Source organism: Myxocyprinus asiaticus, chromosome 28 (genome assembly GCF_019703515.2).
Source record: "Myxocyprinus asiaticus isolate MX2 ecotype Aquarium Trade chromosome 28, UBuf_Myxa_2, whole genome shotgun sequence".
Taxonomy (NCBI): domain Eukaryota; kingdom Metazoa; phylum Chordata; class Actinopteri; order Cypriniformes; family Catostomidae; genus Myxocyprinus; species Myxocyprinus asiaticus.
This window is the reverse complement of record NC_059371.1, coordinates 6,621,180-6,647,830: the sequence shown is the minus strand read 5'-3', so window position 1 is coordinate 6,647,830 and position 26,651 is coordinate 6,621,180. Positions and strand designations below refer to the sequence as shown.

At 39.5% G+C, this 26,651-nt stretch overlaps 1 protein-coding gene across 1 annotated transcript in view; it reads left to right on the top strand.

Annotated features, from left to right (window-relative positions):
- LOC127418869 (uncharacterized) overlaps positions 1–26,651 on the top strand; it is a 72,013-nt gene that overhangs the window by 3,339 nt on the left and 42,023 nt on the right. The window contains exons 3-21 of the mRNA XM_051659718.1: positions 376–639; positions 1,162–1,422; positions 1,590–1,850; positions 3,823–4,083; positions 4,288–4,548; positions 7,401–7,667; positions 8,519–8,779; positions 10,053–10,310; positions 10,476–10,736; positions 13,933–14,193; positions 14,796–15,059; positions 17,863–18,120; positions 18,275–18,535; positions 19,738–19,998; positions 21,243–21,503; positions 21,878–22,141; positions 22,821–23,081; positions 23,492–23,752; positions 23,968–24,231. Of these exons, the coding sequence (XP_051515678.1) occupies positions 376–639; positions 1,162–1,422; positions 1,590–1,850; positions 3,823–4,083; positions 4,288–4,548; positions 7,401–7,667; positions 8,519–8,779; positions 10,053–10,310; positions 10,476–10,736; positions 13,933–14,193; positions 14,796–15,059; positions 17,863–18,120; positions 18,275–18,535; positions 19,738–19,998; positions 21,243–21,503; positions 21,878–22,141; positions 22,821–23,081; positions 23,492–23,752; positions 23,968–24,231 (4,971 nt within the window). The remainder of the gene's footprint in view (positions 1–375; positions 640–1,161; positions 1,423–1,589; positions 1,851–3,822; positions 4,084–4,287; positions 4,549–7,400; positions 7,668–8,518; positions 8,780–10,052; positions 10,311–10,475; positions 10,737–13,932; positions 14,194–14,795; positions 15,060–17,862; positions 18,121–18,274; positions 18,536–19,737; positions 19,999–21,242; positions 21,504–21,877; positions 22,142–22,820; positions 23,082–23,491; positions 23,753–23,967; positions 24,232–26,651) is intronic.

Genomic DNA, 26,651 nt, shown 5'->3' with positions numbered 1-26,651 from the left:
ACCACTTAGCTACAACATAGAAACCACCCAGAACACTCTAGCAATGCCCAGAATATCCAAGCAACCACTAGCAATGCCCTAGCAACCACCAGGAAAGCACCCAAAACACCCTAGCAACAACTTAGCAATGGCCTAGCAACCAAACTGCATTGCCCTGGCAATTGCTAAGTAACACCCCACCCACAACACCCAGGCATCATGGCTGAAGTTTTACGTAAGTGTTGGCACAAGCACCAGTCAAATTTTCTTAAGATATTATTGTATTTTCTCTTGATCAGGGAGACAAAAATGATTTTCTGAACCACGCAACAGCAGAACTTCTATACTTCTTTTTCAACACAAGATAAAAATGTAGATAAAATGCTCTCTCCACAGTGCCTTGTGGTCCAGCAAATGTTCGGGCTGATGTTCAGTGCCCGTCAGGTGTGCTCTCCATTGGTTGGGAAAGGACAGAAAACGCTGAGGGGTACATCACCAGTGTGGTCTCCAATAGCACGGGACAGCAGGTGTACTGCAACACGACCTCGGCCAACTGTAGCGTGAACACTCTAAAGTGTGGTGATTCATATGACGTACAGGTCAGGTCGTACAACGGCTCCTGTCTGAGCTTGCCCACCCAGTCTCTAGTGCTCAGGGAAGGTGAGGTGCAAATCTATTCCCAAAAACAGCTGTCCCATTGTATCAGATGATTTTTAACAGAAGTTCAGTTGAATACCTGCTGACCTGCAAAGGCAAAATGTAGTAACTTCACATTTTCAGATCTCTTAGACTATGATTTGTCATGTCTTGACTATTTTATTATCTGCATTTGGCTGGAAAATCAAAACACTTTGAAGCCATTTTTCTCAGTTTCGGTGTTGGAGTGATTACTGTGCTTTGGCTTTGTAGAGTAATAAATGATGCTGCCATTTGAGGAGGGAATTCACTAAGAACTGTGTTGTTTTAGCAATTAATTCACTAAAGGAATTATGCAAATCAAGTAACAGTGCAAACATCCATAAAATTAGTGTTGAGCACAATTTACATGGGGCAATACTCCATCTTGCAGGTCAGTTCTGAGTGCTTGGTTGTGGAGGATACAGTGGATTACCACAATCTACCATATTATGCTAGTGTGCTCGACATGCACAAATTTATATTACTTTCTCCCCTCCCTTCTAGTGCCATGTGTGCCCACAAACGTGACAGCTAGATGGACATGTGCCAACAGCTCAGTGGAGGTCACTTGGAACGGCAGTCATGGTGCAGGGTCTTATGTAGCCGTTGCTGTGGGCGACAACAAGCACCGTACAGAATGCTCCTCCAACACAACTACATGCAACATCTCTGACCTGCACTGCAGTAGTGTGTATTCCATCAGTGTTAGGGCTGTGGATGGCAACTGCTCCAGTCTGGAGAGTCAGAGCATCACCCTACAGACAGGTGAGACTGTGTAGTGATGCCAGATTCACAAACGAATCCTTCTTTCGAACCAGTTCTAAAATTAATGTTCAGCAAAATCAAAAATATAGATGAAATCACATTTCACTCTTGTTTTATTGCTTTCTCTTTCTTCCATTTCTCCTTCCCTTACTTTTTATGTTGAACAGTTCCCTGCCCACCAACTAACATCCAGAGCACTGTGAACTGTAGCACCAACTCTGTCAGTCTGTCCTGGACTGCCAGTGTTCATGCTGTGTCCTACAGAGGCAGGGCAGTAGGCACAGATGGGCACAGTGTGACATGTGATGTCAGTGCTTCTTGGTGCCAGTTAAACGGCCTGCACTGTGGACAGAATTACATGTTTAGCGTTACTGCGTCCGATGGTAGCTGCGACAGCACAGACAGCCAAGTGTTCAGACACCAGACAGGTAACACATAATAAAAAACTTTATTTGCTTGAAATGTCTCTGAGTAATAATTAGAATTTGAAAACAAACTCAATGAGCTCAGAGAACTTAAGTTACAATGTTATTAATGAACTCTGTTATTGCACTTGTCAAAGCTGATTTAAAAGTCGAAACATGCTGTCAGTTATCGTAGAAAAATATCTGTTTCATTTGTTTGGTAAAACAAACAGAAAATGGTGTTAAAGTAGTACACTTACAAGGGAAGACTATACCCACAAGACTTATATACTGTACAGAATAGCTCAGTTTTTACTGGACAAAAAGGCTCTTAATGTGAAATCAAATGAAAAAAAAATATTAGTACAGATGTGGCCTCAAACTATAGTGTGATACAATTTCTTAACCCTGTCTGTGCATAGTCAGATCCATTCTTTTTATTGCTGTCATGACCATGTAAATCAGCCAGGTAACTTTCACATAATACTCACATGAAAACCAACTGTTAATTTTTTATTTATTTTTTTATTTTTTTATTTAAAATTGTACAGTTTTAGCCTTGTTTTTAGCCTTGCTAAAAAATATCACAAAATTGTGATAATCTAAACAAAGAGTGAAATAAACATAAACCATTTAAATATTTATTGTGGGAAAATTATTTCTATACATTTTTCAAAAATTGGAAATGCCTCACAGTTGTGGTGTCATTCCCATCACATCAAACAAGTGTGCCCCAAATAGTTTTTTTTTTTCAAAAGTTAGTGTATTCGTTAATGCTGTAATTTTGCGAAATTATGCAAAAAGTGTGAAAATAATATTTACACATGTTTATAATACATAAAATGTTAGCTATGAAATCAGCTCTGCCTCCTTTCCATCTGCATCATTTCCAGCATGGAATTCTATTAAACACAATAGAAAATTTGAAATGTGCTGGAAATGACACTGTGGTGGGAATTTTAATAACTTTTAGAAAAAATGACCAGAATGACAATGCATGCATGTAATGCATGTACACACACTGCCGGACATTGTTAGTAGACAAATTCATAAAAAAAAAAAACAATGTGTGAAAATGTCCACAAAGCTAAAAGTGCCAAAGTTTGAAGAAACACCCATAAATGCCTGAATAAAAATACAAGCTGCACATTTCTGCACACTCCTCAATGCCTTGTCCCATTGACTTGATTTATGCTTGTTTGTGCAAACTGAGGGAAGAGTTGAAACTGTTTTCTGTGGTAATCAACTGCCTGCCACAGAGCTTAAAGGAGTAGTTCACTCATAAGTGACAGTTCTCTCATCATTTACTCACACTCATGCCATCCCAGATGTGTATGACTTTCTTTCTTCTTCAGAACTCAGATTAAGATTTTTTAAAGAATATTTCAGCTCTGTAGATCCATACAATGCAAGTGAATGGGTACCAAAATTTTAAAGCTCCAAAAATCACATAAAGGCAGCATAACAGTAATCCATAAGACTCCAGAGTTTAAACCAATATCTTCTGAAGCGATATGATAGGTGTGAGTGAGAAAAAGATCACTTTCACATTCTTCTTCTTGCATTTTTGGTGATTCACATTCTTCATGCATACCGCCCCCTACTGGGCAGGGAGGACAATTTCTAGCAAAAAAGAACTTAAATATTTATCTGTTTCTCACCCACACCTATCATATAATTTGTAAATATATGGATTAAAACACTGGAGTCACATGGATTAGTTTTATGATGGCTATATGTGCTTTTTGGAGCGTAAAAATGTTGGCACCCATTCACTTGCGTTGTATGGACTTACAAAGCTGAAATATTCTCCTAAAAATCTTCATCTGTGTTCTGAAAAAGAAATTAAGTCATACACATCTGGGATGGCATGCGGGTGAGTAAATGATGAGAGAATTTTCATTTTTGGGTGAACTATCCCTTTAACTTGTTTTGAACCAGGAACATTCCTTTAATTGCAGACTGTCACTCTCTGTCCTCATGTGTTGTTTTCTAGCACCCTGTGCTCCTCAGAATGTGGCCAGTCTCTTGGACTGTGCCTCTAACAGCCTGAATGTTAGCTGGGTTCTGGGTGGCACAGCTCTAAACTACAGCGTCCTAGCCAGGACTGCAGGTGGGGCTGCACTTAGGTGCAACACTGAGACCTCCAGTTGTGTCGTCACTGGCCTGCAGTGTGGTCAAAACTACACCACAGTCGTCATAGCAACCAACGGAGAGTGTCAAGGACCAGAGAGTGTGACTTCGTTTGTTCAAACAGGTGAGCAAAAAATCATAATGCTCCTAAAAGTATATGCTTCATTTTCGTCATGCAAAATAGAAACACAAATAATAACACCAGGACATTTCATTTCGAAATTCACCCTTTTACTTACTCATATCATGAACATTTACTCATACACAAACATTTGATACATTTTTGTGTTCTCTTCTAACCTTTTCATTTCTCTCTCTCTTCTGGCAGTGCCGTGTATACCTGCATTGGCCCGTGCTGATGTGGAGTGTGCCAGTAACACAGTGAGGGCATCATGGGCTCCGGCAGCTGGAGCTCTGTCATATACCAGCGTTCTGACCGGTCCGGGCCACTTTAGTGAGTCCTGCAGAACCTCTGATCCTTTCTGTACATTCAGACCCCTCCCCTGTGCTCAGACCTTCACACTAAATGTCATCTCGCAAGACAGCCACTGCAGCAGCTCGGTCAGCACCAGCATCTTCGTGACAACAGGTAGGAAAGCGTAATCCTTTAAGGAATAGTTCACCCAAACATGAAAACTCTCTCATCATTTACACGCCCTTATGTCATCTTAAACTCGGATGATTTTCTTTCTTTCAAGGAAGACAAACAGAGATATTTTGATGGAGATATGATGTGAACATATCCATACAATGCAAGTCATTGGGGTGCAAACTTTCAAGGTCTTTCACAGACATAAAGGTAGCATAATCCATAATACTCGAGTCGTTTAATCCATGTCCATAACGTGAAGACCAAATGTCCGTTTTCACTATGAATCCTTACATTGCAGTCTCTAGGTACAATCATGATTTCAAGTTTGATTATACTTCCTCACTCTTGATGCATGCAAAAAGGATTACCTTTATGTTGCCTTTTTGTCCTTTATTGAGCTTGAAAGTTTGGACCCCATTAACTTGCATTGGGCCTCATTCATAAAACTTTCTTAAATATATATGAGGAAATTGGGAGTAATTTACGTGTAAAATGGACCTTCCTGAAAACAATCCCTTCTGGATTCACAAACGCTGCATACACCCCACATTTATCAGTTAAATGTGTAAAAAGGAGGCATGTGCACGTGCATTTACAAGTATCATAATTTAAAATCTATCTAGCAATGGAATCGTTTTTATGAATGAAGTGCATTCACATTGTAAAATGTTGATTTAGCAAACACAATAGCGTCTCAAAGATAGTATGGAACTTACTGTCATCGCATATTTTTGCAGTCATTGGCAGCTCTTTTGTGAATCAAACAGTCCAAGAGGTCAATAAAAATATTTTGACATGAAGCTTTAGTGTAAAAAATGTTCAGTCCATGCCGGAAGGAGGATGTCCACCACCATTAACCTTCTCTGGTTCTGTTGAGCACACTGATAGCATCATTGGTGAAATTTCTTGGGTAAATCGTGATGGTAAGAGTGATATTTCCCTTGCAACTAGAAGAACCTTCAGAGAAGGTGACGGAAATTGACGGAAACATTGTAAACTAATAAAGATTAGAAAGTTATGACAGCAAGGAAGCACAACAGAATACAGGAATCTTCAGATGCGATTTTCAAAGTTTCCACTACTTTTACTTGACACAGCGTCCTAAAAATTTGGCATTCATGAAGGTGAATACCAGTGAGATGCTCCAAACGCGTCTGTCTGAGGCATGCAGATGTACATAGAACGACTATTTAAAATAGCACAGATGGAACGCAAGAGCGCATACTGTAAGAATTGGACACATGACGAACTCAGTGCAAAACGGATTACTGTCAACTGTATGATATGAGAATAAAACAAACAATATATCGAGTTCTCAAGTTCTTTTGGTATTGTCTAATCAATGCTTTATTCATCTCCCACAGTAATTACATTTATTTCAAACTGAATTTCAATAGACTCAACATATTACATTTATAAATATTTGAATTATTATGCATTATTTGTATGAATGATCTTTATTTGGGGCAAATGATGTATGCGATTAATTGCAATCAATTAATTAATTAATCAGCATGCCATGCAATTAATTCGATTGAATTGTTATTGAATTATTAGTTGATATTTTTAATTGTACTTTTGTCGAAATGAAGTCATGGCAGTTTGCCTGAAAGAACACAAAACGTTCAGATGTCTTGCACACGATTTACACATGGTCAGGAGCAGGTGTAAATTTTGTTCGTACCAACTAACATTTTGAAGTATGAAACTGTCATGAATACTAGAATTTACGTCAGAACAGCTTTATGAACAATTTACACACAAATTTGCTCTGCTCGAGTTTCATGAGGCCTATTTTATGGATATGCTCATATCTCCAAAACATCTTAAATATCTTCGTTTGTGTTCCACGGAAGAAAGAAAATCATACAGGTTTGTTACTGCATATATGTGAATAAATGATGAGTGAATTATCATTTTGGGTAATGGTTTCAAATTCTGTATCTACTAACTGTATCTTGATGTTTTTTACCTTGACATAAGCTCTTATACAAAATCTAGTGAGCTACCTCACTGTCACTGTCTACATAGGTAGCTACTGTACCGTCTAGGGGGCCATTCATACAGGATGCATTCTTGCATAATTTTCTAGTACACACATATGCATCAAACAGACATCTTTGGCCGTTGCACCAAGTTGATTTGTGTGTCGTGTTAGCTGCAGTTTGAAAAACAGTGTTTTGCTCCATTTTGTTGTAATTTCTTGTCTCAGGGGTTGATTTTTATTCAAATAAAAGTTTATTTGTTCTATGAAGAGCATATTAAAACTTAAACTTTTTACCAGGCCTTAATTTCCCTTTGTACTTTTCAAATGCCTTTTATTTTTATATTTGACAGTTTTAATCTTGTCCCAGACCCAGACTTTCAATATTAAACTAAGAAAATTAATGATAAAAATGCTAATTGTTAAGATAATTGAAACAAAGAGTTAAATAAACAAACTATTTCAATATTTATGGTCAAAATAAAAAAAAAATTAAAATTACTACTGCCCTACATTTGTAGCGTAATTTTCACCACACCAAATATAGTAAATATAGCCCCTAAAAAAGTTTTAAAAAGTTAGTGTACTTTTAGTTGACAAAAGTGTCAGCGAAGAGCATGCTTGAGATGAAATATGAGACAAATGTTTCAAAAGAAAATTTAAGGTAAATATCACTTGTGAGCAAGTCATTTCCAATCAAGCTGTGATTTTACCAAATTATGCAAAAAGTGTGAAAATATTTAATTGTGTGTACATAAAATGTTATTACTTTTCATGACTTTCAGAAAAATATCTATTGCTCTCTAGCTAGGCTGCTGAATATGTTTTAGAACAGAGTTTTGGACTAACCTTTGACATTTCCCAGCTCCCTGTGACCCTGAGAGCGTGTCTGCAGTTCTGCTGTGTGACTCACAAGTGGCTAGAGTCTCGTGGCAAGCTAGCACTAGTGCCAGTCTGTACACCGTCCTAGCGCACACACAGCATCAGAGCATTCCTTCCTCTTCCTGTCGCACCACGGCCACTTCCTGTGACCTCCCACAGCTCCAGTGTGGGGAGATTTTTAACATCACAGTTCTTGCTGGCGATGGAACCTGCAACAGTTCAGCACGTGCCAGCACTACACTGGCAACAGGTATGGGAAGACCATGGGTTTTGCATAATTTAGCTTAGTTAATGCTGAAGTGAGTCATTCCATGCCACGAGCAGGATCAAATAGAATTGCAAAAATAACAGATTTCAGGAATACGTCCCCCATATGGCATTGGTCAGACAAATAGATAGTCCCGTCCTATACTCACACCATTTGTTGAGCCAGTATTGGTGTGTCAGGCTGTTGTTGATATGTTGTACAGACGCTGCGCTTTACGCAATAGCAGGGAAAATATTAAAGAAGATGCACGTGTTCTGTCGTATTTTCCGTCAAAACCAAGATAATTAAATCAGTATTTTGTCTAAAACATAACATTAGACTACATGATATTTTTTTCCCACCCATGTCAGTACATTTACGTCACAATTAAACACCAGTAAACACACCTTGACATTAGATTGCATTGCGTGTTGGTGATGGTTCTGGAAGAGAGGGCCAAATGACTATGAGAAAAACTGTGCCAGTTGTAATGCGCAAGTACAGTACAGCACAGGTTTAGTTAAAATGCATAAACCAATTTTCTTACATTTCTCTTGTGATAAACACCATTTACTGCTAAAACAAAGCAATGTCTAAGAACACTTTAGTAATTATATAGCAACATGCTATAAACCACTAAGAACATTTTAGCAACAGTATAGCAACACCCTGGCAACCACCCACAACACCCTAGCATTGTAGTGGCAAGTTTTGCACAAGCAAGCATTTATTTTATTTTTTTAAGAAAGTATAAACATTTTGAATTTGTATGTTTCATTTAGTTCACTCTAAATTGGATTAGTTTAGTGTAATATGACCTTAATGCCTATTTCTCTCTCTGTCTAATGTCTCAGCACCATGTGCTCCGTTACTGAGGTCTCCATCACTAAACTGCAGCAGTAATTTTGCCCTGGTGTCTTGGGCGAAGGACCAGGATTCTCCCAGAGTCCGTGTGAATGCCACCTCTACCCTGGGACACACTGCCACCTGCAGCTCTTCCACTGGAAACTGTTCCCTGGATGCTCTACTGTGTGGTCAGATGTACAGTGTGTACGGGACAGCCCAGGGTTCTCAGTGTGAGAGCACACCTAGTGCTCCATTCAGTATTTTCACAGGTAGGCACACCACATTCCCTGCTGAAAGGAACAGCTTAACCAGCATGCAATTCTTGCATCATTACAACAGTTCGTTGCCTCTTTAGCATTGAAACTTGAAATGAAATATACTTTTATAAGTATCTTTAAGGTTCATCTTTAAAGGGATATGTTAAAGATTGTATAAGTAAATCTGATCTAGCTAAATGACTTAAACAATGCAGATGTCCATCCTGCTAGGTGGGCAGGGTCAGGGTGGACGATAACATGGTGGACATTCAGTGGGAAAATTAGCCACTAAATAGTCTATGTATACCTAACTGTAATCATACACTGATTTTATATCTGTTAAAGGGATAGTCCACCCAATAATGGAAATTCTCTCATTATTTATTCACCCTCATGATATATAGGTGTGTATGACTTTTTCTCTTCACCAGAACACATTTGAAGAAAACTAGAAAAATATCTCATCTCTGTAGGTCCTTAAAATGCAAGTGGATGGTGATCTGATTTTTGAAGGTCCAAAAATCACAGACAGTCAGCATAAATGTCATCGATACGACTCCAGCTGTTAAATTAATGTCTTCTAAAGTGACACGATCTCTTTTGGTGTGAAAAAGATAAATATTTAAGTAATTTTTTAAACTGTAAATCATGCTTCCAGTCAGGAGCGGTACTCGAGTGTGATGTAATCGCATTGGCATGTTCACATGAGAACTGACGCATGTGCGTCACAGCTGAAAGAGCAGCGCTGTTTACAAGTGAGAAGGAGGAACGCTGTACAGTAGCTTGATTGGCTTTGGCTTAGATCTGTCTTTATCTGTTTCTTTACTTACTATCGTGCGTTTGTGTGCTTATCTTGGATGTCTCTACTGAGAGGAGAACGTAAGATTACGTCCTTATCATGGCAACACGAAAACATCACACGAGAGACCACTTGAACGTCACCCTCTCCTGAAGCTTATCGGAAGCGACGATTTAGAGTTAAAAATTACTTAAATATTGAGTCGTATGGATGACGTTTATGCCGACTGTTTGTGATTTCTGGAGCTTCAAAAGAGAAATCTCCATTCACTTGCATTTTAAGGACCTACTGAGCCAAGATATTTTTCAAATTTTCTTCAAATGTGTTCTGGTGAAGAAAGAATGTCATATACACCTGGGATATCATGAGGGTGAGTAAATAATGAGACAATTTTCTTTTTTGGGTGAACTATCCCTTTAACATAAATATTTTGACATTTAATTTGCTTTATTATTATTTAATTGCTGTTGCTTTACTATTTACCAGCTCCTTGCACCCCTGCCACTGTTAGCGCCAAATACACGTGTGGCATCAGTTCTGCTTTGTTGAGTTGGGAAGAGAGTCTGGGCCGAGAGAGCTTCTATGTGCGCATGGACACGAGCGATCACGCAGACTCCTGCAGCACAACTCAAACGCACTGCTCCATCAGCTCGCTGAGGTGTGGAAGACTTTATAACGTCAGTGTGGAATCAGTGTCCGGACACTGCAACAGCAGCCACGCAGTTCACACGCAGCTACAGACAGGTGAACAAGCATTAACGTGGTCTCTAAGTTTACAGCTTTGAAGCTTAGCATAGTATGTTTTAATAGAACAATGGGTTCATAGTACAAAGTTCAAAGTTTTTTCCAGAAATGTAGAAAAAGCAATAATGATATTATTTCCTCTCCTCTTGTTCCATCTTGTCTCAGCCCCTTGTGCACCACAGAATGTGACTGCAAGTCTACAGTGTTCGAACAACACTGCCACCGTGTCATGGGTGGGCAGTGCTGGAGCTGTGGGCTATAATGTCACTGCACTGGGCCATGATGGTGATGTCATTAGCAGTCACGTCACTGGCGCTAGCTGCCAACTACCCAGCCTGCACTGTTCTCAGACCTATGACATTATCATCACACCCCTCTCTAACATGTGTGCTGGGTTTCCAAGCACTGCCTACACATTCATTGCAGGTTTGAATTATAATGGATGCACCTTGTTGCAGCTGTTTAAAGGAACTGACAGTAATTTAAACTTAAGCTCTCTGGGCAGCATCTGTGACATGCTGTTGATTATCACAAACAAAAATTCCATCTTGTCCCCAGATTTGATTTAGCTAGAAAATACAGTAATAAGTTCATTTTCAGGAGACAAATTCATTCTGACTCTTGCATGCAAAATTATTATATAGTTGCTCTGTGTTTGCAAACCATAATTTAAAATAAAATATTGTAATAAGTGATTGGCATATCGATCTTGAAAATATTGATACCTCCAGGGTTGTGCGGATTACTTTAAGAAAGTATTCTGGGCTAAATACTGAATACTCGCTCTTAAATGTATTCAGTAAAGTATTCCGAATACATCAAATAAAAAGTAACATATTCAGAATACTGTTAGAATACATATTTATAAAGGCTAGGCACAATTGGAGGAATTTAGTGGGATATGTCAATATTATCTTATCTGAACTGCGAAACCTCCACTTTGAACAAAGTGAATCTGAATAGCTTGTTTCTTTAAATTAGATGTGGAGTTGCACACTAATGTTTTTTTTTATTTTATTTTTTTATGAAAGGCAGAAGACAAAAATAAGGCAGTTTGTGGTCAACTACAATATTTAAATATTTAAACACCATTTTAATCTTTTTCTAAAATATTAACCCATTATTTGATTGGACTGACAAAGAATAATACATTTTGACACATAAACCGTATTTATGTTTTTTAATGAAAACTGGATGCCATAAAGTAGATAGGTCATGTGACAACAATGTAGTATATTAATATTATTTTTAACTAGGCTTGCTTGCATACAGTACTGTGCAAAAGTTTTAGGCACTTGTGAAAAATGTTGCATAGTGAGGATTTAATAGTGCCATAATTAGTTTTAATTTTTCAGTTAACGTCATACAAAATCCAGTAAACATAAAAAGCTAAATCAATATTTGACCAACTTTGACTTTAAAACAGCACCAATTCTCCTATGTATACCTGGACACAGTTTTTCGTTGTTGTTGGCAGATAGGATGTTCCAAGCTTCTTGGAGAATTCATCACAGTTCTTCTATCTATTTAGGCTGTCTCAATTGCTTCTGTCTCTTTATGTAATCTCAGACTGACACGATGTTCAGTGGGGGTCTCTGTGGGGGCCATGACATCTGTTGCAGGGCTCCTTGTTCTTCTATTCTATTTTATTTGCAGAAGGAATGTTTGGGAGTCTAAAATGTATATTATCTATTGACACACTACAGCTGAAGATATAAATAACCATTTTAAGACAAATGCTTTTGTGAAACATCTTAAGACTTTTGCACAGTACTGTATTTCCATAGGCCAATTTATTAATTTATTTTATTACCAACACTTTTATTTTGGGTGCTTTTCATTCTTTAACTCATCTTTTGTTTTGTTTTTTAATTGTTGTTTTATATATTTTTTTGTGCATCACTTCATATGAGATGTTTTTAAAAAAGTGAGAAATAATATTTTTGACCTATTCATAGTAGCCTATTATTGTCATTAATAACGTGACTCCTCGTGACCAAATGCTTATTGTGAGCCGTCTGTCTTTACTCTGCCTTTACTCTGTATTTACACAGCAACAATCGCGGGAAACTATGTATCATGCGCGCGAATGTTATATATGTGGAAATAATGTTGTAGACTGTATTGATACTGCCATTCTAAACTAAAGTGTAAGAGCAGTGCAGATGTGTTAAGAGCTACTGTATATGTGTATCTATACATTCAATTTTTTGACATTACATATTTTAGCCAGCAGGTGGCGGCAAAAGACCATTTCTGTGTGTAATATGAGCCAGTTGGTGACGTGAAGTGAGTCAGCATCAGTCAGTGTTTACATTCAACAGCACTCCATGATCACTCATATTACTGCTACACTACTAAAGCTACACTACTAACAACTTCAGCATTAAGGCTCATCACAGCTGAGAGACACTACAGACTGATTAATTACAGAACTCAAGGTGCATACCTCTTACCGAACTTTCCACATTGGAGAGAAAATACTGTTCAAAATGGCGGAGGAGATTGTGGTTTCTATAATGAATGACTCTTGTGTACCAGCTACCGCAAACTAGGGAGGAATACCCCCACTTGGAAAGCTATTTTCCCACTGAGAAAATAGGATGAATTTCACCAAAATGACATTATCTTCAGAAAGCTGACTAACAGACTACAGCATCATCAACAGGCACATGCTCCAAATCTCTCTCTCTCTCTCTCTCTCTCTCTCTCTCTCTCACACACACACACACACACATTCTTGTTTCTCCAATAACTTGTTAGAAACAGCCCAAGCCGTGATACTATTTCTAAAGTGACATTTTTGAATTACTAACAAAGGCTTGGACACATCATTTGGTTTGAACCAGCAATGGCAGTTTCTGATCCGTGGTGTAAGAAAGTAGTTCCATGCACAAATGTGTTTTTATGACCGTATGTGTATATATGCAGTATCACACTCGCAATTGTGCTAAATGGCCCTAAATCAGCACTGACTTTTGTTATTTTTAAATGTGCTTTATAAATAAAGTTGACTTGACTTCATTGAATGGATTATAAGTGTATTTGTAATCAAAAGTTCACTTGCTTCGACTGCCATCTTGGATTAATTTTTCCACTGAGCTCATCATGGTGCATTCTGGGATCGCCTAATTGGGGAAGGATACATCCGATGCTACCTTAGAATTCGGCCAAAATGAGATAACTTAGTAGGCAGCATAATTAAGATACCTACCTTTTGGAAAAGCCTTTGCGTCGGGAGTGCACCGATGATGTCTTAAAGTGCTGCCTTCGGAGAGAGCTCACAAGGTTTTGGAACAGTCCCCAGTGTGTCATTGGGGGCTGAGCCTTCTTATAAAATTGAAGTCATAGAACAAAACCCTGGTCTTGTGCCTATACATCAAAACAGTCTGTATTTTAATGTGTATTCTGGTGCAACAGTAATGCATTACTGTTTTAATTTATGTTTGTTTTCACAAACTGAGGGACGAGTCCGAATTTTTTTCTGTGAAAACTGACAGCATGTCACAGATGCTATCCGTAAAGCTTAGCTTGAACCTGGATAAATTCCTTTAATAAATAGTCTTATCTTTTTCATTTAGATACTAAACAAATAATTTTCTTCTCCAACAACATGCTTTAGGCCCCTGTCCTCCCACTAATGTTCAAGTGTCTCTGCAATGTGACGGTAATGTGGGCTTTGTCTATTGGACTGCCGCCAGCCATGCTGAGCTGTACATTGCCACAGCAGTGGGTAACGAGGGCCACACCCACACTTGCACCACCAATGGCACCAGCTGCAACTTCACTGACCTGCAATGTGGAGAGAACTACACTCTGACAGTGGTTACGGTGGAACGTGGTTGCCAGAGTGAACCCAGCACACCTGTCATTCTAAGATCAGGTGAGGATTTGTCCTATCCTTTCTGTTTTGTTTTGTTTTAATACAAAATGTTTACACTTCACTTAACCCTGGGTTAAAGTTGTTGTTTTTTTACCCACGTATAAAACTTTGTGGCCTTCACATATGACAAACTGTTGCAAATGCAACAGTACATTAAGAATCTTCAATAGATAAAATTTTTGAAAGGCAAAAATTGCATTGCTAAATTATTTTGTGGTCAAATGAGGAACGAGACCACCTAGTCTCCAATGTAAATAGTTCTACCTGGCCAGGCAGATATCACACATATATTAGCTTCTGGCTCAGACCGCTCTTTTTTAGGAGAATGAGCAGTAAATTATGCACTAGTTATTGCTGTTGGCTGGGTGGTTATGTAATCAAAAATGTAATTTATGAAGTAACTGTACTCTGATTAAACTCATTTTAAAATAAGTACTTGAATGTTGTTACTTGATTACATAATCTAAATTAAATGTAATCTGTTACTACCCAACACTTAAAATAAATCCAGGATTATTTTAGTCCAGGATTAAAAATTACCAATTTTCCAGTGTGACAAGCCCACAAATGTTTGATTCTCACCGAATTCCTTATCAATCTAGCTATCTGCCCTCCCTTTAATCTGGCTGGTCACACCAACTGTGCTACTAATGACATCAGCATCACATGGGACCCCAGTCTGGTGTCTGGAGTCACTTACTTCCTGTCCATCCGTCAGGTGGGTGGGCTGAACTCCACATCCAGCACAGTGGAAACGTCACATGCTCTAACAGGACTTCAGTGCGGAAATAGTTTCATCATACAAGTGGCTGCTCAGGACAGCACCTGCACCAGTCCATACGGCAAAGCAACACAGATCTACACAGGTACAACATCATACATCTTCAGTTATTTTCAAAACAGCCACACACAGTATGTCTAAATGGCCTACTTTATTTTATGTAACACATGTTTAAACTTATTTAAATGATTGTGCATTTATCTCAAATTAATTAAACAAAATTTAATATAATGCGACACATTGTCACACTATACAGGGTACATTTGGAGCCTGCCATTCAATAGCCTATTATAGGCTTTTCAGCTAAATTCAAACAGTAAAACAATTAAGCACAAAATAATTCATGAAACAGTGAAATGTAAAAGGGTAACATTAAAAAACGATCAAACTATTGTTTTGGCCAACAGAACTTAAATGTAATAAAAAATGTGACAGTTATCTCCAAAATAAAAACATAATATTTCAAAAACATGATGAAATTGGAATTTTACTTTGGAGAATTCCTTACCCTTATTTATGATAAATTTGAAATCAACATGCAAACTACAAATGCAAAGAAGTATTTGTGTAATTAGAATTTTGACTGAAAAGTATGGCTGTCGATCGCTGAAAATTTAGTTGAAAAATTGTAAATTAATCGCATATATCAATATTTGCTGAGAAAGTCCCCCAATTAAAAATAATACATAATAATTCAAATAGTTATAAATATAATAAATTAAGTCATTCAGATATTCAGATTGAAATATATTGCATTGTTGTGGCAGACAAGTAAATCACTGATTAGACAATACAAAAATTGGCTTTAGAGGTCAATATATATATATATATATATATTTTTTTATTCTCAAATCATTAAACATAAGCCTACAGTCGACAACAATTCGATGCTTTTGGAGCCTCTTACTGGTTTTCAGCATCATAAACGGCAAGTTTTTAGAATGCTTTTTCAACTTAAAAGTAGTCACTGTCAACCGTCTCTCATTCTGTGGCTGCGCTGCTTGTGAGGGTTGTTGAGGCACGCTGACGGCCCTCTGCTGATGCATATAATACATATACACTATATTGCCAAAAGTATTCGCTCACCCATCCAAATAATTGAATTCAGGTGTTCCAATCACTTCCATGGCCACAGGTGTATAAAATGAAGCACCTAGGCATGCAGACTGCTTCTGCAAACATTTGTGAAAGAATGGGCCGCTCTCAGGAGCTCAGTGAATTCCAGCGTGGTACTGTGATAGGATGCCACCTGTGCAACAAGTCCAGTCATGAAATTTCCTCGCTACTAAATATTCCACAGTCAACTGTCAGTGGTATTATAACAAAGTGGAAGCGATTGGGAATGACAGCAACTCAGCCACGAAGTGGTAGGCCACGTAAAATGACAGAGTGGGGTCAGCGGATGCTGAGGCGCATAGTGCGCAGAGGTCGCCAACTTTCTGCAGAGTCAATCGCTACAGACCTCCAAAGTTCATGTGGCCTTCAGATTAGCTCAAGAACAGTGCGTAGAGAGCTTCATGGAATGGGTTTCCATGGCCGAGCAGCTGCATCCAAGCCATACATTACCAAGTGCAATGCAAAGCATCGGATGCAGTGGTGTAAAGCACGCCGCCACTGGACTCTAGAGCAGTGGAGACGCGTTCTCTGGAGTGACGAATCACGCTTCTCCATCTGGCAATCTGATGGACGAGTCTGAGTTTGGCGGTTGCCAGGAGAACGGTACTTGTCTTACTGCATTGTGCCAACTGTGAAGTTTGGTGGAGGGGGATTATGGTGTGGGGTTGTTTTTCAGGAGCTGGGCTTGGCCCCTTAGTTCCAGTGAAAGGAACTCTGAATGCTTCAGCATACCAAGGGATTCTGGACAATTCCATGCTCCCAACTTTGTGGGAACAGTTTGGGGATGGCCCCTTCCTGTTCCAACATGACTGCGCACCAGTGCACAAAGCAAGGTCCATAAAGACATGGATGAGCGAGTTTGGTGTGGAAGAACTTGACCGGCCTGCACAGAGTCCTGACCTCAACCCGATAGAGCACCTTTGGGATGAATTAGAGTGAAGACTGCGAGCCAGGCCTTCTCGTCCAACATCAGTGTCTGACCTCACAAATGCGCTTCTGGAAGAATGGTCAAAAATTCCCATAAACACACTCCTAAACCTTGTGGAAAGCCTTCCCAGAAGCGTTGAAGCTGTTATAGCTGCAAAGGGTGGGCCGACATCATATTAAACCCTATGGATTAAGAATGGGATGTCACTTAAGTTCATATGCGTCTAAAGGCAGATGAGCGAATACTTTTGGCAATATAGTGTAAGTTACATATAATTCAAGCTTGAATTGCTATGATGGTAGGAAAATATTTAGGCCTTACTTTTATTATGGAATTTACTGTACATAGGGGTCAGGAGGCATGATTAAATGTGTTCATTTTAATGTGTTATTTTTTTATATAATTAATCACACTAAATTAACATGGCAAATCAACAGCCCTACTCAAAACATTGTAGTTACTGAGATATAGCCCATGTGACAAGCTCCCCATATGATAACTAAACCCGCCCTCCCCAATACAGTTTGACAAGCTTACAATACAGTTCACAAATACTGTATACACAGGTCATTTGTGTTTATTTGTGTGTGTGTGTGTGTGTGTGTGTGTGTGTGTGTGTGTGTGTAATTTATTGCAAACATAAATGCCAAGTCGTTTGTATTTGTGCTGTCCTTTTAAAATATTCACGAATGCACATTTGCATCTGCGGATGTCTTTGTGACTGTTGTTCTACAACATTGTGAGAGGTTTTTGTTCTATATGTTCTATAGAAAAGTTGGCAGCAAACAAAATGCTTCAGAATTGAATAAGTGTATTGATTTGAGTCTCATCCATTGCTCCACAGCTCCCTGTCCACCCAGTAGTCTAGCAGCAGCTGCTAGCTGTGGCACAAATAGGGGCAATATCAGCTGGCATGATGGAGCTGGGGCACACATCTATACTGCCAATGTGGTGGCCAACAATGGACAAACTGTTTCCTGTACGTCCAATAGCACTTCCTGTTCTGTGAAGCTGGAATGTGGACATCAGTACACGGCAACTGTGGTTTCCTCGGTCGGCCAATGTAACAGTACTGCAAACAACAGCATCCAGTTTGACTCGGGTAAAAACTTCACTTCAGTCAGCTAATCAATTTGTAATTGATAAATTATTTAACAAGTTTTTGCTGCTTTCATGAGATTGTTTAGAGAGGAGACAAGAGTCCTCTGCCATGCTCTGATACTGTTTAACTGTTTCTTTTTCTCTTCACTTCACAGCACTGTGCCTGCCTGGTAATGTGAATGCGCAGTTAGAATGTAATGCTAACTCGCTAGCTGTACATTGGGACCCCAGTCAAAACAACCCCGACTCATATACGGCTCTGGCCATCGGTTCAGATGGCACTCGCTTTTCCTGCAACACTAGCTCTACTTTCTGTACCATCCAGAATTTAAGATGTGGCCGCACCTATAGTATTGTTGTGACAACATCCACCATTCACTGTGTCATTGAGGGTTCAGACTACCAAATCCAGACAGGTAGGTTGACATGAGTGCTTCCGACAATCCGGTACCAACCCCAACCCAATAATCTTTATTAGGTTAATTTACAAATAAGAATGTCTGAGATGATAAAAAGGAGAATTTTTTAAACAAAAACTATTTTTGTGTCAAGTTCTTATTGTAATCTTTTTTTATGTATACAGTACTGTAAGGGGGTTCAGTGGAAAGGAGGAGGCGAGAACCAGCTTAATAATATAAATAATAATTTAATGAACAACTTAAACAAAAACACACACAACCAAAAACACACAGTACAGCTGTCTGCAATTCTCTCTTTCTCGAACTGTCGTCCCCGGCCGCCTTTATCCCTCGCGCGCCCCATCAGGCTGATTGGGGACCGGGTGTGTTTCATTCCAGCCCGGCCCCGCCCTCCTCAGCTCTACAAGTACATATTTAAAAACAATATATATATATATATACACCGATCAGCCACAACATTAAAACCACCTGCCTAATATTGTTTAGGTCCCCCTCGTGCCACCAAAACGGTGCCAACCCGCATCTCAGAATAGCATTAGAGATGATACTCTTCTCACCACAATTGTACAGAGCGGTTATCTGAGTTACCGTAGACTTTGTCAGTTCGAACCAGTCTGGCCATTCTCTGTTGACCTCTCTCATCAACAAGGCATTTCCATCCACAGAACTGCCGCTCACTGGATGATTTTTGTTTTTGGCACCATTCTGAGTAAACTCTTGAGACAGTTGTGTATGAAAATCCCAGGAGATCAGCAGTTACAGAAATACTCAAACCAGCCCGTCTGGCACCAATAATCATCCATGCGATTATCTAATCAGCCAATCGTGTGGCACCAGTGCAGTGCATAAAATCAGGCAGATACGGGTCAGGAGCTTCAGTTAATGTTCACATCAACCATCAGAATGGGGAAAAATTTGGAGCGTGGCATGATTGTTGGTTCCAGACGGGCTGGTTTGAGTATTTCTGTAACTGCTGATCTCCTGGGAAGACCTTTTTTCTTTTTCACATCCCCTAGACACTTTATACTTTAAGCCCCATTAAAATGATCAAAATGAAAATTAATTCAGAAATTGAAGACATGTTCATCATAAAAGATTTTTATTGTATTTTCGAATAACTTAATCGATGCGGTCATGTCATAAACCCCATACTGTAAAAGCTGTATTACTGTAACTTTGCATCATTTGAATCCCATCAGCCCCTTGTAAACCAGAGAGCCCAGCCGTTCAACTGCAGTGCAGCACTAACATTGCTACAGTCACATGGGACAACAATGGAGCTGAGCAGTTTGACGTGGTGACCGCGCTGAATTTCACTGGTGGGGCGATAGTGTGCAACAGCACCAATGCATCTTGCACATTCAGTCAGCTGCACTGCGGAGAGTCGTACACACTCAGTGTTGTTGGATTCACTGAAAACTGCACCAGTGATCCCAGCACAAGCTTCAGCCTCAACACAGGTGAGATGAATATGCAAACAGGTGAGGGATACTTTTTCAAATATTGGTAAGATACTTATATAGCTAAAAACATTCCTGCCAAGACATTCTAGAAAATTAAGAAATCCTCTAGAAATATTACAGCATTGTTGTTGATTATCACAGAAAATGATCTTGAAATGCACGTTTTGCACTTGCGAAAATGGAAATCCATATGACCATTTCATTAGCCCATTTGGTCCTAGAGTTATTAGTGAAAACGTAAATGTGCTAAAAATAGCGCCACCTAGCATCAAATGGAAAATAATATATATGAAAATCAGTACAAATACATGCAGTGTTTCAGCATGTTTGGCGCTTGGACCCCTAATAGTGCATTTCTGAAATCTAGATATACTGTAGGTGTTAACTAATGAGCCACATGCATTTTTGGACTCTCTGAAATGGACATTTTCAATGCATTGTTTTTATTTGAATATATAAAAGTACATTTATAGTTTCAAAAGTATTTGTACTTCAGACATTTGTTTGGTTGGCCAAGAAAACCTAGCATCATAGCGTGTGACTCAAATTTGGCTTTCGACTATTAAAAATGGGTATAATTTAACAAATTAAGAATGGAGCCACATTGAGAGCCCCATGTCTCAGGCAATTAACTCTAGGAACTCTAGGACCTTAAAAATTAAGATACAAAAAGGAAAGTTTGTTCTAAACCAGAATCTAACAGGATATTAAGATACTTCTGCAGTTATAGGCACTCCCAACTTTGGAAAACACACAAAAAAAAAGTGTGTTTTTTATATATTCTATCCAATCTTTCACCTCATGTCATGACTATGTAAATCCAGTAAACCCTTTTCCTTTCTAATGATACCTGTTCAAAGATATTAGGAAAGAATGTAACTGTTTACATGGAGCAAACACCACCCACAACAATTATAATGGTATAACCAAAAGTGCATCCACCTACAAATGTAGCCCCACTTCAAAACAATGGTTTAGACAAATGTACTGCCAAATACCAAACATTTTTATTAAAGAATTCATAAAGTGCTTTAACAAAAATACAAGCTGTACATTTCTGCTTTTAAATCATCTGGTACATTTGCCCTTAGACTTCATTACTGTAAACATGTTTTTCCTTCTCACACAGTAGCTTCATATCTTACATCACATGGTTTAATTCAAACAAATGTTTGTGTCTGCCCATTTTTGTAGATATATATATATGGGTTCTCTAACACATACCCTACTGTCTTCCTCAGCTCCCTGTGTACCCACTTACGTTGTAGCGACCACAAACTGTGACACTTCCATGACCACAGTCACCTGGGATTCAGCTCCCGGTGTCAGCAGTTACACTGTTCTTGCAGTTAGCACCTGGGGGCAAAACTCCACATGTACCAACACAGATAGTACCTGTTCTTTCTCTGATCTGGAGTGCGGACAAAACTACACTATAACAGTCACAGCCAAGGATGACAGCTGTGTGACTTCGGCCAGTGTGCCCATCACTGTCACTACAGGTATTAATTACACCTACAGAGGTACAGAGTGACAAAATTATGCAGTTATGGTTTATATTCAGAATAACACTACCATTGTACTCCTTTTCCGCAGTATACAATACATATATTGTGCACAATATGTACATTTTCTGTATGCATGCAATAGCCATAGCATGCCATGTAGTGTTTGGGAAATCTGTTTTGAGAAAATCATAATTATTGCAATTCCATTTGATGCCACAATGTGCATTTAATATACAGTTCAATTTGGTAACAAATCATCAGACCTTATATCTGAACTCTCTCTTCCTCCATCTCTTTCTGTCTTTGACACTATCTCACCCTTAATACTTGTCTTTTTCTCTACACTTGTCTCTATCTCCCACTATCAGGTCCATGTCCTTACTCTGATCTGAAGGAAACTCTGGACTGCAGCTCTAACTCTGCTCTCATCTCATGGACCCCCGGTAACGGCACTCTGATTTATAACGCCTCTGCAGTTGACTTTGACATAGACCACCTGGTCAGCTGCAGCACATCTGGCTCCACCTGCAATGTCACTGGCCTTCAATGTGGCAGCCGTTACGAAGTCAGTGTAAGAGGACAGGGACTCACCTGCCCCAGCCAATCAGATGACTGGATTACACTCAAGACAGGTCTGGATTACACTTCAAGACAACATCTTGAGCAACTGACTTGAAAGTTATGTCATCATTTATTCACCTTTAGACCTGTAATAATGTCTTACCACTGAGCTATCTTATTTGACCTTTTAGTATTTTAAACCAACATTAAATACATTTTTAACATTTACTTTCTTTATACACATTCCTTTCTCAGCCTGTGAAACAACTTTCCTTTTCGGGTGACACCACTTAGGCTGTGCTGGCTATTGACTAATGTTAACTAATAGCCAAATAGCTATTTAGGCATTGTTTTAGGCTGCTGTTGAAGATAATGCAGCCTTTCCAAAATCTTGCCAATGGTTAAGATATATGCTTAATGAGATTAAGCATATATCTTGAATTGAGATTATTTTTCTTACCCACATTGCAAATATATATATATATATATATATATATCTTTTTATTGTTTTAAGCATAAACCTTACAACATTTTATTAGATTTAGGCCTAAAAAGAGAGAAAACAATGCCAATTATTTTAGAAAATATGGTAATGCCAAAGTGGTAGGAAAGATAAATGTAATTTTAATATTCATTTGATAAGTTAAAAAAGAGATGTATCTTGTTTTAAGGATGTTTCTACTGTATAGTGTTGTTATAAAATGTCACCACTGATTAGTATGTCGGTTTGATGTTATTTCACCCCTCCAGCACCTTGTCCGCCCACACAAGTGTCCATCCAGTCATCCTGTGAGTCGGACACTGTGTCTGTGTCTTGGTCAGCCTCTCAGGGCACTTTATCCTACATAGCTGTTGCCCAGGGCAGCGGAGGTCATGGGGCAACTTGCAATTCCACCCAGATGGCCTGTGACATTATTGGCCTACAGTGTGGACAGGCTTATGAAATTTATGTTTCTGGTGTGGATGGCGACTGTATTGGTGCCAAGAGTGAAGTTCAAATTCTTGAAACAGGTGAGACCGAAAATCATTTTTGCACAACCATCCACAGTCAATTTTGGGAAAAGACAAATATAAAACATTCACCTATGTACAGTATGTGAAATACAGAAATACTGCCATTAGCAAGTGGTGTTCGCTATGGCATTATTATTGCTTGTGTTCATGGTTTGAACAAACCCCTAAGTATTAAACTCTATAATAGCCCACACTATTTGTTCCACAAACACAAGTGATACCTCAAATCGCATCGCTTGTTGAGGAGAAGTTTGCTATTACTTTTCTAAGTGACTGGAATACCATTTTGCCTGGCAGATGATAAGATGGGTGAACAAGTCCAATGGACTTGCATTGAAACCATTGAAACCACCTACTATATTAAGTGCTTTGAAATGTAGTGACCTTTGACTTCTTTGTCCCTGCAGCCCCTTGTGTCCCTCAAAACGTGCAGGCTATCTTGGAGTGTCAATCAACTTTTCTCAATGTTATCTGGCAACAGAGTGGTCACGTCCATCACTACCACACCACAGTGAGAAGAAGCGATGGTCATGTGATAGTGTGTGACTCGAATACAACCTTCTGCCAAGCACCCAACATACTTTGTGGCCTGACCTACAGTGTGGTGGTGGTCGCCCATAGTAAAACCTGCAACAGTTCAAACAGTGTTGTGCGAAATGTCACCTCAGGTACCCGTGAAAGATAGTATAAGTAGTACAAGTTTGAACACACCTTCTCATTCTTTATCATTGCTGTGTGTCATGTTTTAGAATAAAAGTAAAGTCACCAAAGCTATGAAATGAATGAAAGTAGAGGGATTACTGTACGTAGTGACCAAAAAAATAAAAATAAAAATACAGTAGATTAAAACAGCTCAATACGATTGTGATTTTACTTTCTTCAGCCCCGTGTGCGCCAGAGGACATCAGTGCAGTCCTGGACTGTGAATTAAACACAGTGTCTGTGTCCTGGGACACTAGTGTGGATGGCATTCTCTATATTGCCAAAGCCTTCTACTCCAGCAATGACCATGATTACTACACGTGCAACACCACAGACACCAGCTGTGACATCACTGTGACCTGTGGCTTGAACTATAATGTTACTGTAGTACCATTAAAAGATGATTGCACGGGGGCGAGTGCACCAACTCAGTATGTCATAGCAGGTTAGCAACACTGAACATTAATTAAATATTTATGTTACAATCTATCTATCTATCTATCTATCTATCTATCTATAACCTTAACCCATATTAAGTACTAAGTACATGAAGTTACCTAATATTGCTCAGTAATTTCTTTGGTAAGTACACTGTAAGTATACTGAAAGTACACGTACTGTAAAATAAAGTGCAAACGAAAAATCTATATTCTATCTATCTATCTATCTATCTATCTACAAATGACAATAAAAACAAAAAGTAGTGATTTATAAATTCTATTCACACTGTGCTGTATAGAAAGCAATACAAAAACTACTAAAATTAAAAACTAAATTACTTGTGAATTTAATTGATTTTTTGAAAATATACACTTATTTCAAAATAGATGATTACAATACGCCCCCCAAAAGTTGGGACAGTTCAGCGTTTACCACTGTGTAACATCACCATTTCTTCTAATAACACTTGTTAAGCGTTTGGGCACTGAAGACACAAGATGGTTAAGTTTTGCAACTGGAATTTTCCTCCATTCATCCATTATGCAGGTCTTCAGCTACGCAGTTGTACGGGGCCTTCGTTGCTGTATTTTGCGCTTCATAATGCACCACACATTCTCAACTGGAGACAGGTCAGGACTGCAGGCAGGCCAATCTAGTACCCGCACTCTCTGCTTACACAGCCATGCACTTGTAATCTGGGCAGTATGTGGTTTGGCGTTGTCCTACTGGAAAATGCAGGGACGTCCCTGGAAAAGACAGCGTCTGGATGGCAGCATATGTTGCTCCAAAATTTGTACATGTCTTTCTGCATTAATGGTGCCCTCACAGATGTGCAAGTTACCCATGCTATGGGCACCAACACACCCCCACACCATGACAGACAATTTTGGACCTGACCCTGATAACAGCTTGAATGGTCCTTTTGCTCTTTGGCCTGTTTTGACTCGTCTGACCACAAAACACGATTCAACTTTCCATCTCAGGTGAGACCGAGCGGCACATCTGGAAAGTGTTGATGTATGGTTTCTGCTTTGCATAGTAGTGCCCCCTGTTCGAACCATTGGAATCTGTTGAGTTGCGTGTGCTCTCTCTAAAGACAGCACTTCTGTTAAGTGCCTCCCCTAAGGAACTTTATGATCAGATCATGTCTGCCTATAGAGGAGCCAGCCTCTGAGGCATAAAATGCAGAGATGGTCGTTACATAAACATTAAGCATTGACGGAGTAAGACCTGCATCCAACTGCTCTTGAAGGAATGTAAGGATTTCCGCTATGGAGCAATTCACTGTGTCTTTGCCACATGAAGAGCACCAGTCCGCAAACACATGTCATTTTAGTGCATAGAGGCGTCTCATGGATGGTGCTCTAGCCTGCAAAATGGTGTTCATTACAGACTGAGCCAATTCAGGCTTGTTCGTTGCACTCATTCAGGGGCCATGCATGTAGATTCCACAGTGCAGGGCACTTGGGAGAGCAGATCCCTCCTCAGCAGTATTTCCCATGGAGGGCCATCTAGTATCTCCATCATTTCCAGAATCCATGACTGGTTGGGCCATTGTGGCACAACCAACAGACTTTGCAGATGACAGAGTGAAGGAGACGTACCAGGGGAAACGCATATTTGCGTTTCGTTGGCCACTTGTGGGCCAAGGCGTCCACCCTCAATGGGGCTTAGGACATGGAGTACCAAAGTGAGCAGTGTGTAGTCTCCACGGCAGCAAATAGGTCAACTTCCGCTTTGCCAAACATTTCCCAAATCCTCAGAATCGTCTGAGGTTGAAGTCTCCATTTCCCCGCCATCGATCCCTGGCGCGACAACATGTCCGCTCCGCAGTTCAGATGGAGGGAGAGGAGATGGCGGGCGCTCCACAGGAGGAGGCGTTGCGCCAGGCTCATCATCAGTAGCGATCGAGTTCCGCCCTGGCGATTTATGTACGCTACCACTGACATATTGTCCGACCGAATCAGAAAGTGATGATTCACTATGTGGGAATGGAAAGCCTTCACAGCTAAGAAGACAGCTAGTATTTCCAGGCAGTTGATGTGCCACTCCCATTTCGCACTCGTCCAAGTGCCAAAAGCTGGGCGTATATTGCACAGCGTGCCCCAAGCTGTGTTGGATGCATCCGTGATCACCACTTTCTGCCTGAAAACCTGACCCAGCATAACACTGCTGATAAAGGTTTGGAGCTGTCCATGGTGCTAGTGCAGCCAGACAGCGGCAAGTCACGGTGATGCGCATGCACCCTTGGCGCCAAGTGTGATGCGGTACATGATGTTTGAGGCAGCACTGGAGAGGTCTCATGTTTAAAAGACCTAATGGTATGACAGTGGATGCTGCCATCATAAAACCCAGCATTTTCTTAAATGACTTCAGTGGAAATGCTTTCCCCAGTTTGATCTGAGACAGACACTGATGAATGGT